This window comes from Sciurus vulgaris, assembly GCF_902686455.1.
Source record: "Sciurus vulgaris genome assembly, chromosome: 1".
Lineage (NCBI taxonomy): Eukaryota > Metazoa > Chordata > Mammalia > Rodentia > Sciuridae > Sciurus > Sciurus vulgaris.
This window is the reverse complement of record NC_136461.1, coordinates 118,676,287-118,688,767: the sequence shown is the minus strand read 5'-3', so window position 1 is coordinate 118,688,767 and position 12,481 is coordinate 118,676,287. Positions and strand designations below refer to the sequence as shown.

The 12,481-nt window shown below is 50.6% G+C and overlaps 1 protein-coding gene across 5 annotated transcripts in view; it reads right to left on the bottom strand.

Moving 5' to 3' along the window:
• The window catches only part of KIRREL1 (kirre like nephrin family adhesion molecule 1), a 108,874-nt gene extending 98,037 nt beyond the window's left edge, over positions 1-10,837 (bottom strand). For 2 of the 5 annotated variants that reach the window (XM_079133726.1, XM_079133727.1), the window contains exon 1: positions 10,515-10,692. In XM_079133726.1, coding sequence (XP_078989852.1) covers positions 10,515-10,566 — 52 coding nt within the window. In that variant the 5' untranslated portion in view covers positions 10,567-10,692. The other 3 variants (XM_079133730.1, XM_079133728.1, XM_079133729.1) reach the window with 3 other exon arrangements.
• Positions 10,838-12,481: the final 1,644 nt, after the last annotated feature.

Genomic DNA, 12,481 nt, shown 5'->3' with positions numbered 1-12,481 from the left:
TTTTTTTTTCAGGGCTTAAAATAGGTGGGTAGGTGAAATCACTCCATTTTACAGATGAGGAAACAGAGGCTCATTCAATCTCCAAATCTAAGACACAGACCTAACTATAAACCAGGGTGCTTTCCATTATTTCCTATGGCCTCCCCAAAGATCCCTGAACCCCAGAGAACAGGGATTACCCACATTGCTGGTCACTTCCACCATTAGCAAAGACTTATCTATATTTGGCCTGTTATTGGTTCATCTCTCATTCTATTGTTTCTCCCCTCAGGTCTGCCTTGGACTGTGTACTGTGAAAAGCAAGCACTGTGCAATATTAATAACTATGATTTACTGAGTACCAGATACTGTTCCTTAATATATTCTGAATAAGTCTGAATAAGTCCACAATGACCCTGTGAAGTAGGAATAGTCATCTGCATTTTATAGACCAGAAAACTGAGGCTCCAAGTAAGTGACAGGCAGAGAGGCTGAGCCTCCCACAGACTCTCTGGTTAGGAGGTCCTAGGGCATTCTCAGGGTTACATAGTGCCTTGATATAACCCTAGTAAGAAACCCAAGGCAGTGTGTACCAACTAAATCCCTTCAATTCAAGCTTTACAGGCTCCCTTCTCAATTTTCTGCATAAACAGAACAACTTGTCCAGATAATCCAGAAGCCATTTCAACTTGGCTTTGCATTGAATCTGTTTATTTATTTATTTTGCAAAGTCAGATTTTTCCTTTCTAATTATATTTGACTCACACTGACATTAAAATGAGTTTGCATTCTCACTTCACCCACTGACTCATCAGACATCCCAGATGTTTGCTGGGCGATAGGTACTTCAGCCTCGAATCCAACATCATCCACAGAGTACAGACCTGGGATTCCTCACAGCGGGGTGGGAGGGTTAGCAGGGGCAGCAGCCGGTTGGAGTGTGGGGGGAGAGATGGGCACAAAGGGCAGTGTAGGGTGTCTGGCCCCCACTCTATCCCACATTGAGTGCATTCAAGCGGGAAGGTGTGGGGGAGGGGCCGGGCGGGAGGCGGGGCTGAGTGAGGCACAGAGCAGCAGGTCAATTGCTCAGGGTGTGGGATTAAAACCCAGTTCTGTCCAGGCAGGAAGTCTCCCTGGATGTCTAGGGACTCAGGGACTCAAGACCCAGAGCTTCACTTGCCAAACTCCCTGTCCCTGGGTTTTTGCTTCTTGGAAAATGCCTTCTCCCACTCTGCTCTTCTCTTTTCTGTTCCCGCTGGCCCATCTCTGCTCCTTTCCTTTTAATAACCTCCCAGTTAAGCGAATCGAATGGGAAGAAGCAGTTAAAAGCACCTCCTGGCTTGACAATGCTGGGTAATGGAGCGAGCAGGGCCCCAGGCTGTTCCTGGGAGAATTCAGGAAGGAGGGGGCAAAATAACAACAACAACAACAACAACAATAATAATACCTCTGCTATGATGATTAGGAGAACAACGTTAATTTAGAAACCAGCCCTACTGGGTGAGGGTGGGGGTCGGAAGGAGGAAGCTGGACACAAGAGGATGGGAGATTTGGGGAAAGTGTGCTTTATATAAACTGCCTTTGTTCCTGGAAATCATAATCCTCGGGAGGGCCCGCGGCTCACTCCTTCGGATTCCTCGGCTCCTTCCATCCGGAGCAGGGGGTACAATCAGGGATTGTCCAGAGCCAGGATATCTTGAACGGCCTGCATTCCAGAGGCCGGGCAGCCCCGGAGCTCACATCTGTGCACGTCCCCTCCCCCGCCGGCTCGCGCCTCCGCTCCCCCTCACTCGGACAGTTAGACTTCAGCATTTTTCACATACCTCTCTTACAACCTTTATCTTATAGAATTGTCAATATGTGTTTATACTTCCATCTCACACCAGGCTAAGAATGCCTCAAGGACAGAGACTAAACCTCACTCACCTTTTTATCCCCAGGTTTGGTCTAGGACCAGCACGCACGCACGCACACACACACACACACACACACACACACACACACACACACACGAAAACAATGGCTTGCTTAGGAGCACAAGCTCTCACCCCCCAGCGGGCCCCTCTTCAAAGGTTTCCATTTGAAAGCCCAGAGCTCACTTCCTGGCAGAGGTTTTTGGAATCTCTAGGCTCAGCCCCTAAATGCACTTAGAGCTAAGGCCACTGACCAGTGCAGACAGCCTAGGATTGACCCTGAAGGTACTAAACACGAATTGGCCCTCCCGCCAATGGAATCAGATGTTTCCCTTGACTCTGGGTCCTGTAGATGTGGCCCAGGCTTACCGGGTACAGATGACAAAGGACCTTGACTCAGATTCAGGTATCTTAGAGGCTGCAGGGCTCTCCTCTTGGCTATCTCCCTTGAACTCTGTCTCCAGGCATCTTTATCTTATACCCAAGAATTCACAGAGAAAAAGACTTCCTCGTCCTCCCAAACTCAGGTCACAGATCAGAGACTTCCCACGGAGGAACTGATATTTCTCTGACTTTCTGCTCCTTTTGTCCGACCAAACCCTGATTATCTGTCTAGCTCATCTTTTTTTTTTTTTTTTTTTTTTTTTTTTTTTTTTAACTATAGGGGCTGCGAATTTCCACAGCAGCTTCAGCAAATAAAGAGTTTAAGAGGAGCCAGGAGTAGTAGTGACACACCTGTAATCCCAGGGACTCTGAAGGCTAAGGCGGAAGATCACAAGTTTGAAGCCAATCTGGGCAATTTAGCAGGATGCTGTCTCAAAATTTTATAAAATAATAACGAAGAGCTGGAGATGTAGCTCAGTGTTAAGAGCATCTCTGGGTTCAATTCCCAGAACGAGGTGAGAGCAGGGGAGAGTTTAAGGGGAGGAGAGGGTTTCACAAAGAGTGAGATAGGGACCATACCTGTTTCTAACATACCTTCTGCTTAAATATCAGAAGTCCCTGGCTCCCTGCTTCTTACAGGACAGTCTTTGACTTGGCCCTTTTGGGTACTGGGGATTGAACCCAGGGATCCTCTACCACTGAGCTATACCCCCAGCCCTTTATACTTTTTATTTTGAGACAGGATCTTACTAAGTTGCCCCCAGGCAATTTGATTGGGATGCTTCTGCCTCAGCCTCCCAAACTGCTTGGATTACAGGCCTGGACCGCACACCTGGTTTGGCCGTTCTTCTGGGGTCTGACCCTAGTCCACTGCTTAAGACCACCTCATTCATTTCTCTCCAGCCCACGTCCTCAGCCAACCTCCATGCAACCCAGCAGGCAGCCACACCTAGGCTGGGGAGTCGGCCTGACTGATGATGTTATCATTCTGCCTGCCACACCCACGTGGGGCCCAATCCTTAGGCCCACTTCCTCCAAGGGGCCTTTCCTAGTCACTAGAGCTCACAGCAAACTCCCCCGTCCTGAACACTCCAGCTCTGACCTGCACACTACTCCGGCACCACCAACTGCCCCCTCTATTTCTGCATTATAAGGAAACTTCCAGTATGTGTATTTTAACTTCTTGAAGGGGAAGGATCTTCTGCTATCATTTTTTTAATGCCACATAATTCTTACCACTATGTTTTGCGTATAGTAATGTATATTTGTTGATTTAAAAAAAAAAAAAAAGTTGTCCCCATTCTGTGGAAAAGGAAACTAAAGTCTACTAAAGTCAAATAACTTGCACCTAAATCGTGAAGGAAGATCCTTAAGGGCAGGGATAGTATTTTATTCATTTTGCGACACAAATACACAATCATGTGCCACAAAAGGGCATTTTCATCAATGACAGACCACCTATACGACTGTGGCTGCAGAAAATTATGTCACCTAGTTGATGCCACAGCTATTTTGGTTTAAGCAAGTACACTTTGTGATGTTTACCCGACAAGGAAATCGCCTAATAACATATCCCTCAAAATTGTCTCCATCGTTAAACAACTCGTGACTATACTTTTTTGCTGAGTGAAGGGACAAAGTTTGTACTAGTTCCACTCAGAATCCCTCAGAAGGAAATACACAGCAGAGAGAAAACAAATGGTTCTGTTCTCGAGAAGTCTCTATGGTTTCTAAACTAGCCTGGGGTAGGGCAGTCTCCTGGGACAGCCCTGCTGGGCCTTGAACAGCACCTCTGAGACTCAGTTTCCTGTGTCCCTTCCCTGCCTCAAAACCCAAGCCCCACAGGCTTCTGGGATACTCTTCCATCACCTTGGGAGGGGGCGGGGCAGAGGAATGAAGCAGCAGCCTGGTCTCCTGGGAAACTAATGGAATTTGCTGGAGAGTGCCAGAGATTTCCATCCTTGGATTTAAGACCTTCAATCCTGAGGAGGTTGGCTGACTGCAAGGCTCATTTATTTCAATACCATCCCAATTTTGTTAAATGGGCTCAAGAAGGGCAGAGAGGGATAGGACTGCAGACCCTGGAGAGGACAAAGGTTAATAAAAGTTGCTGAAGAAATTAAACATGGAGAAGAATCTGGGAGCTCCTTCCACAAGGGAAGAGGCTGATGCATGGTAGGGAGAGTGAGTGGGATGGAAAGAGGGAAGAGAACTGATGTTCAGTGGCAGGCCATATGGGAGTTAAGAAGCTTCCATCCTGGGTGCTCCAAGAACTCAATCAGGTTTGCCATTGTTAGAAAATCAGGGGTAGGAAGGTATAAAAGCTGAGGCTAATGATGCAAAGGGACATGAGTCAGAGAACCAGGATCTCAAGGGCTCTGACTTTCTCAATATGGAAGAGTGTGCATCCATCAGAGAGGACACAGAGCATGCCAGAGGAGGCAGGAAGTAGTGCCTTCCAAGACTCCAGTTTGAGGGAAAATGATACACAGAAATGTTACACTGTTGCACACCAGTGCATCTGGTGAATGGAAGGACTGGGGTAAAGAAAGAGATAACTGTCCAAATGCACATGAGGGTGAAAAATGGGTGTGTGGGAGCGTGCACTAGGGCATTGACTATATCATGTGCATAAAGTGAGCCTGCACCCATAGGCTTGCCTGCATCAGTAAAGCAAAAGAGATAGACATGTGGCCTTCAGAAGTTTCCTCTGGGATCCATCCTTATTTGCCACCCCAATTGCCCTACTGGCATTCCAGCCCTGGCTCTGTCACCTACTAGCTTATCTTATAATATAAAATCTTATTAACTTCTTTGAGTCCTCTTTGTCCAAATGTAAAATGGGATTAACATCTATCTTTACCAGATTGTTGTCAGTATTAAATTAGTTACTAATATATGCAAACACAAAGTAGGCCCTCCACAAAAGCAAATGGTCTTCTCCTTCACTCTGAAGGGTTGGTTCTCCTTCTCGACTCCTAGGACTGCCTCTCCTTGGCCTCACATTTCAGGATCAAGGACACAGAGGCTTCTTTCTCCTCCTTCACTGATGAGCCACTGCTGCACCCCCAGCCTTTTCCAGGTCAAAGCTCCTTCTGGGAGATTGCCAAGTCAATTGGCCGGTAACCCTGGGAAGAAACCCGACAGGAACTAGTAGGTCAGAAAGGGGCACAGCTTTCTCATCTCTGGAAGCATGGAGAGGAACTTCCCTATTCTGATGGAAACAACTCCCAGAAGTTGGGGATATTAAGGAAGCTGCCTTCTAGTCCCTCCCTCCAACTCTAACTTCAACCCTGTGGCAAGCCATGTAACTCTGTTTTAGTTTGGGGATGGAACCCAGGGTCACTTTACCACTGAGGTACACCACTGACTCTCTTTATTTATTACTTTGAGACAGCATCTCACCAAGTTTCCTAGGTTGGCCTTGAACTTGGGATCCTCCTGCCTCAGCCTTCTGAGTCACTTGTATTATAATAGTCATGTGCCACCTCCAGCTGAGAGCTGACCTCACATAACACCTTCCCTCTACTCTTGGCCAGGCAAGACACAGGCTAGGAAGCAGGGCTGAGGGCCTGATCAGGCAGGTTGGAACAAGGCTTCAAGGCCCGGGCCTCCCTGTGTGCCAGGCATTGGACCGATTTCTAAGCTGACATTTGCGAATGCTTCACTCCAGGCCTCTGTGTGCCTCTGAGCCTCTCCAGGAATCAGCCTTGGAAGTACAGGGATAGTTTGCAATTTGTAATTCACTGGCCTGTAAGGCTGTGTTTATTATTAGAAAAAAACATGGGGTTGCAAAACTTACTTGCCAATAAAATCCTTTTCTTTAAAAGTCATTTAGAAGCACTGTCATATGCATCAAGGAATAATTTAGCCATGTATAGTGGTGCACACCTGTAATCCCAAACATGTGGGAGGCTGACATAGGAAGATCACAAGTTCAAGGCCAGTTTCAGCAACTAAGCAAGACCTTGTCCCAAAATAAAAATAAAAAGGGTTGGGGATGTAGCTCAGTGGTAAAGCACCCCTGGGTTCAATCCCCAGTACCAAAAATAATAAACAAGCCTCGTTTTTTTCATCCATGAAATGGGTTACTGACAGAGTAGATCTCGGAGGGATTGTTGTATAGATTAGATTAGCTAATGCATAATTAGTAATTAGCATGAGGGCTCAATAAATGATTCATATTATTTCCAGATTGAAATGCACCACCTTGGAGCTAGCGTCCCTCATCACAGGAGAGCCCTGGCTCCTTATCACTTGAATGCCAACCCCCTTCTACTCTGCCCTCTCCACAAGTCCCTTCCTGTGACCTTTCTTGATGTCTTGAAATGGGGCAGGGGGTGTGTGCTGAGTTTTCTTCTTTGGGTTGGCCACAACTGGCTTCTTTCCATGAGATACAAAGCAGAGGTTGACTGAAGCCCAGGGCGAAGAATCAGGGGAGCTGGGGCTAGTAAACAAAAGGAGAATCCTAAAGAGAAGTCTGCACAGACAGCTCCACTACTGATCCACTTACATCAAAACCCAAAGCCACATGAAGCATTTACTGAGCACTTCTGTGCCAGACACTGTTCCATGCACTCTCCACAGATCAACATATTTCATGGCTACTGCAGCCCTATAAGGCGTTATGATTGTCCTCACTTTATAGATGTGCCAACTGAGGCACGGGTAGAGCACATGACTTGGTTAAGCTTGCATGACTACCAAGGTGGTAGCTGGGTACCAACTTGTGATTTAATCACCATTTAATCCTGCCTCCCTCCAACACTGCGGCAATGTCATCGAATCAATCCATTGATCAGATATTTAAGGGGCATTTACTGTATGCACAACACTGAACTAGAAACTATAGGATAAGAAATGAAGAGTTGGTCCCCATTTACATAATGGGGTCCTAGAGGAGTTTCATCAGAGCTTGACACTCTATGCATGCAGGGGATAAGGGCAGAGGGCTTCCTCACTCACCGCTACCCCACCAGAGAGCCAAAGGTACAACCAGGATGGCCAACACCCAGTTCTGGTAAGAAGGTGGGAAGGACTGGGTTCTGTCTCCTCCGGATTAGCTGATCTGGTTCCAGGACTGTGGCACCAAGAACTTGGCCTCCCTTTGGGTCTGAGTACTCACTTAGAAGACAGAAGGTGGAGTCCAATCAAGGTCAAGGAGGGGGACCCGGTATTCTGCTTTCCACCAGTCTCCCCTGCCTCTTCCCCAAGCTCGATGCCCTGCTTTGGGCAGAAGTGGGACATCTGGAGTGTGTGTGTATCCATGTGCAGAACCGGGAGGGGAGGGCCAATTCCCAGTACCTTCCCAGACTAGCTGTTCTCTGCCAGGATGTAGCTGTGCTCAGAGAGTTAAATACTGGGAATTTAGGAGGCCCTGGGGCCTCTTCCCTTTACCCTTTACTCCCCTCCAAAGCAATAGCAGGAATGCCAGGGGGAGCTCTGGGGATGAGAGGGACAGATTTTTTTCACCCTACCCCCACAGCCACCCCTCCTGTGGCGGCAGCTCCCGCCCCGAGCTGGCCTGTCATCCCACATTGCTCTGATTAGCTATAATCTTTCTTTTTCAATTTCTCCTCCCCGAGACTAGGGAGCGAGAAAATCTCCCAGAAAATGAATAAATATTTCAATTTTCGGCGCAATCAGTCTGAGGAGCCAGCGCATGATGGAAACGGGGGGAAGGATAATGGTTTTCATTTAGATAAGATACAGAAAATTATTTAGTGAAAAATGAAGATTGATGAAGCCCATTGAAATTCTTTAAAATGCGATTTTTATTTCTGGGCCTAGGCTGAATCTCCCCTTCTTGGCTCCTTCTCTCTGCTCCCCTCAATTCTGCTGCCTTCTTGGCCACCCCCAACCCCATCCCTCAACCCCATGGCAGCACCCTTGTTTCCTCCCTCCCTGCCCCGGTGCCTGGTCTAGAACTCCTCCTTTCTAAGGCCGGCGACTAAGGAGAGGGGGGCCTGCCACCCCACCCCCTAGCCTGTTGCCTTCTCCCCAGACTCCTGCTTTTTCCCTCCCAGCCTCCCAGCCCCTTGCAGAGCTTCCCCTGGACACTCGACAGTGATTTCCTCTCAGGACTATTCCCTCCCTTCCCTTTCTTTGGTATCCTCCCCCTCCACCCCAAATACTTTTGCACACTTTCATGAGGTCCAGCTTTCACACACACACACACTCACACTCACACACCACAGTTGGAGGCCAGGAGGTGGGAGGAGCTCCTGAGTTCCCCAGCCCCTTCCCCCTTTCCAAAGGGGGAGAGGCACACACACACACACACACACACACACACACACATTTCTTTCTGACCATTCCTGTCCCTGATTCAACCCACATGTCTCTCCTGTTTGCTAACTGCAGCTTTTGTTCCTTCAAGCCCATCCGTATCCATGTTGCTGACACGGGAGGGCTGTGAGAGAGGGACAGACAGAAGCCTGCCCCCAACACAGGCCAATACTGACCCAGCCGCCCCTCCCCCACGGCGCAGCCCTCCCCCACGGCGCAGCCCTCCCCCTTCTCCCCCTCCCTCACAGCCTGGCTGAACAAAGTCAGAACTTAAGTCATCTTAAGTCATCTTCCCAACTTTCTGCCAAGTGGCTGGCCTGGCCTGCCAACCCAGGAGGCCAGGCCTCCCCCTTTCCCCCAACCCCACCTCCCACTCTCACTCCACCAGATGTGTGAGCTTTCCCATACCTTAAGGGTGTTTTTTTGGGGGGTGGGCTGGATGCCCTGGGAGAAAAGATGAGGCTAGACTAGCCCCCACCAACTCAACTGGGCTTTGCCTTCGCAGCTGGGGTGGGGCCTGGCAAGGAGAGGAGGGGTCCAGTGAAACACCCCACCCCCAACACACACCCACAAACCAGGAAGGGAACTGAGCAGGGCTATGCCTGAGGCTCTTCCATGCAAGCGGATTTTCCTCTTCTCAGATCAGCCCCTACCCCAAAAGAGACCACCTCCTCCATTTTGTGGACTCCATAGGTGTCTGCCTGTGTGACTGTCTCTTCAAGTTTCTTTGTTTGCTCGAGGGTTGATGTATGTGGAAGTGTATGTGTGCATAAGTGGGTTCCATGTCCTTGTGAATGCCCGCCTGCATACATGAACTGTGCATATGAGTTTGGATGCTGGGGTATATGAATGTGCAAGTGTGTGCCATTTGTGGGGGAGGAATCTGTTTTCCTCAGATGTGTCTGTGTCTTTGTGTATGTGTCTGTCTCGTTGTGGGGTTCGTTTGTGGGTATGTCTATGTCTCAGTAGGTGAGTAGTCTGTCTCAATGTCTGTGACTGTTTTAAGTGTTTGTGTGCTGCTCTCTGTGTGTCAGCTCTATTCGGGGTGGGGAGTGGAGCTCAGAGGATTAAATCTCCCTTGGAGTCAGACCCAGGATGCCAGAACCCTCTCCCACAGACCCCAGTCCTGGCTGGAGTCTGGACCTTTGGTGTGTACACACACACACACACACACACACACCAGCCCTGCTCAGGATACACTAACAACATCCTCATCTCTCTCCACCACAGGCTCTCCCCTGCCAGTTCCAAATGAGCCCCCAGACATCAACTCTTTTGTGACCCCAAGTGGGTGCCAAACCACTTTCAGTGTCCCCTCCCCATCAGCCTCGCCTGAAGCTGTATTTGGAACTCCGCTCCCAGCCCAGAACCTCCCCCTCTTCCAGGGCAGCGGTTCCAAAACCCCACCAGAGGCCCCAAGCACTCGCGTTCCTCCAGAGAGGGCAGCCCCGGGCAGCTTAGAACCGCGGGTCAGACTCCTCTCCCCAACCCAGGGGCTGGGCTGGAGTAGGGAGATCCCTCAGCATCATCTTCGGGAGACTGGGTCCCCTGCTTTCCGCGCACCACCCCAAATCTGAAATCCCACCCGCTTTCCAGCTTTTTCTTTAGCTAGGGTACAGGAGTGCGGACCCCCGGCCACAGAGGGGCAGGCGGGGCTGCCGGAGGCTCCAAGAAAGACTTTGAGCGTTCGGGTCCCCTTTTCACTCCGACCCCGGCCCTCGCGGCCCCAATTCTCTGTTCTCCCGCGCAACCAGAGGAAACAACTTGGGCAAATCAACGGAAAACTCCTAGCCAGCGCGGTGACTCCGCGCCCCCTCCCCCAGGACTCGCGGCGTCTGGACCCCGGCGCCTGGCGCGGGCACCCCGGCACCCCAGCTCCCCGGCGGCGGCGCGCCCCGGGCCCCGAGGTGGGGCCGAGCTTCGGGGGCTGGCTGGGGGTGGGGGGCTTACCTTGGGAGAAAGTGTCGGAGAGAGTGAGGATCCAGACGAGGAGGCTCAGCATGCTGCCCGCCCGCCGTGCGCCCGCCCGCGGCTGGGGCCCGGAGTTGGCGAGCCAGCGAGAGGAGCGGGCTGGGAGGAGGGAGCCCGGAGCCCGCCCCCCGCCCGCCCTGCACACACGCACACACTCACGCGCACAAACTCACTTCCCTTCCTCCGCGCCTCTTTCTCTTTCCTCCCAGTCCTTCTTCTCGTCCCGCCCCCCGCCTCAATTATTTCTGCTCTCAAGCTTTATCTCGGGTCTCTTTCGATCTCCGCGCCGCTCTCCCTTTCTCTCCCCTCTCTTCCTTCCCTGTCTCCCGGTCTCCCTCCCTCCCTCCTCCTGACGTCTACTCTCCCTCCGACGGCGCCTCCCTCCGCCAGCCCTCCCCCTGCCCCCCAACGCGCGCGCACACACACTCGCTCCACTCGCTGGAACTGAGATGGCAGGAGAGCAGAGAAAGGAATTGAGGGCAAAGGCATAGGGGGTAAAGAACGCGACAGTCGTGAGCTCGTGAGCTCTGGAGCAGGACGGCCCGGACCCCTGCCCTCCCGCGCCCCTCCCATTTCGAGACACAATCTTGGCTCCCGGGCGACGGAACTGGGCAGTGGATGGGGTGGGGGGACTTGGACTGAGGACGACCCTCTAACCCAGAGGATGACCGTGAGGGGAAGGGCATGTGAGTGTATGTGTTTGAGTATGTGTGTGTGGGAGGGGCGTGTTAAAGAGCTTAAAGACCTCTTTAAAAAAAAAAAAATCCACACCAGATTCTCCAAATTAAGAACCCCAGATTCTCCAAATTAAGAATTCTCAATTGACTAGTAAATGTTGGAGTCAAGGAGGAACAGTCCTCTCCCCACCTACAGAACCCGGAGCTGGAGAATCTTCTTGGTCTGGCCTTGAACCCCTGCGCAGCGAGGGGTGGGGTAGTGGGGTTCTTTCAGCCACTGTGGGGCCAGACTAAGCGTTGGAGTCCTTAGCGGCTGCGAAGAGGCACAGTCGACTCTTCCTTTGTTCATCTTGGGCATCTACCCATCCAGAGGGAGAGCCAGCCAACTCGACGGCTTTGAAGGGCCAAGGCCTCCGGTTCTCGTCTCATCCCGCCTCTCGGAAAACTGGCCAGAAGACAGAGCAGCCACGGGAAGATCTCTAAGCACGCAGGAGTTGGAGATCCTTTAGGGTCGAGAGATGGAGGAACTGGGAGGGAGGGGATTTCTGGTGAGAGTAATGAGGACATTCAGGAGAGGGTCTCCTCTAAAGGGCTCAGTGTGGCAACCAGCTCATCTTCCAACCCTTAACCAAATACCGCTCAGGGGTGCTGAGGGTGCCTGGCGGTCTAAGGGATGAATCGAGGGGAAATAACAGAGGAGCCACAGGAATTGCACAACTTTACAATAATGCTGGCCTGGAGAGTTCTGCACCTCTTTTCTTGCAGATTCTAGGTCTCCTGGGTCCCTAACACTCCCCGCCAAGATTTGTCGATTCGGCCCCGGAGCTGAGGCGCATGGCTCTCTGGTGCCCTCTCCTGGTGAAAGACAGCTACAAATCCTCTTTCCTCCGAGGATCCTGACACTGGGCTGAGTGGTCCAGACTCATTCACACACAACTAGAGGACACAAGCAGAAAAATACATAAGCTCATATTCAGAAGCACAATATGCACAGACCCAGAGAATCCTCCATGGGTTCAGAAGCACATATGCAGAAGCAAACATGCAATTTAAAAATAGAACCTTCTTAGCCCAGAAATACAAGCATGCAACCCCAGACACAGATACACACCAACATACAGACATGTAAGGGGTTTTCATTTATTCATCCATTAATCATGCATTCAACAGACATTTCTTCAGTGCCTGCTATGTTCTAGTCACAATCCTAGGCTTTGGGGATGCAACAATGAAAAAATGTAGACCAAATCCTTCCCTTTTAGTGTTCGG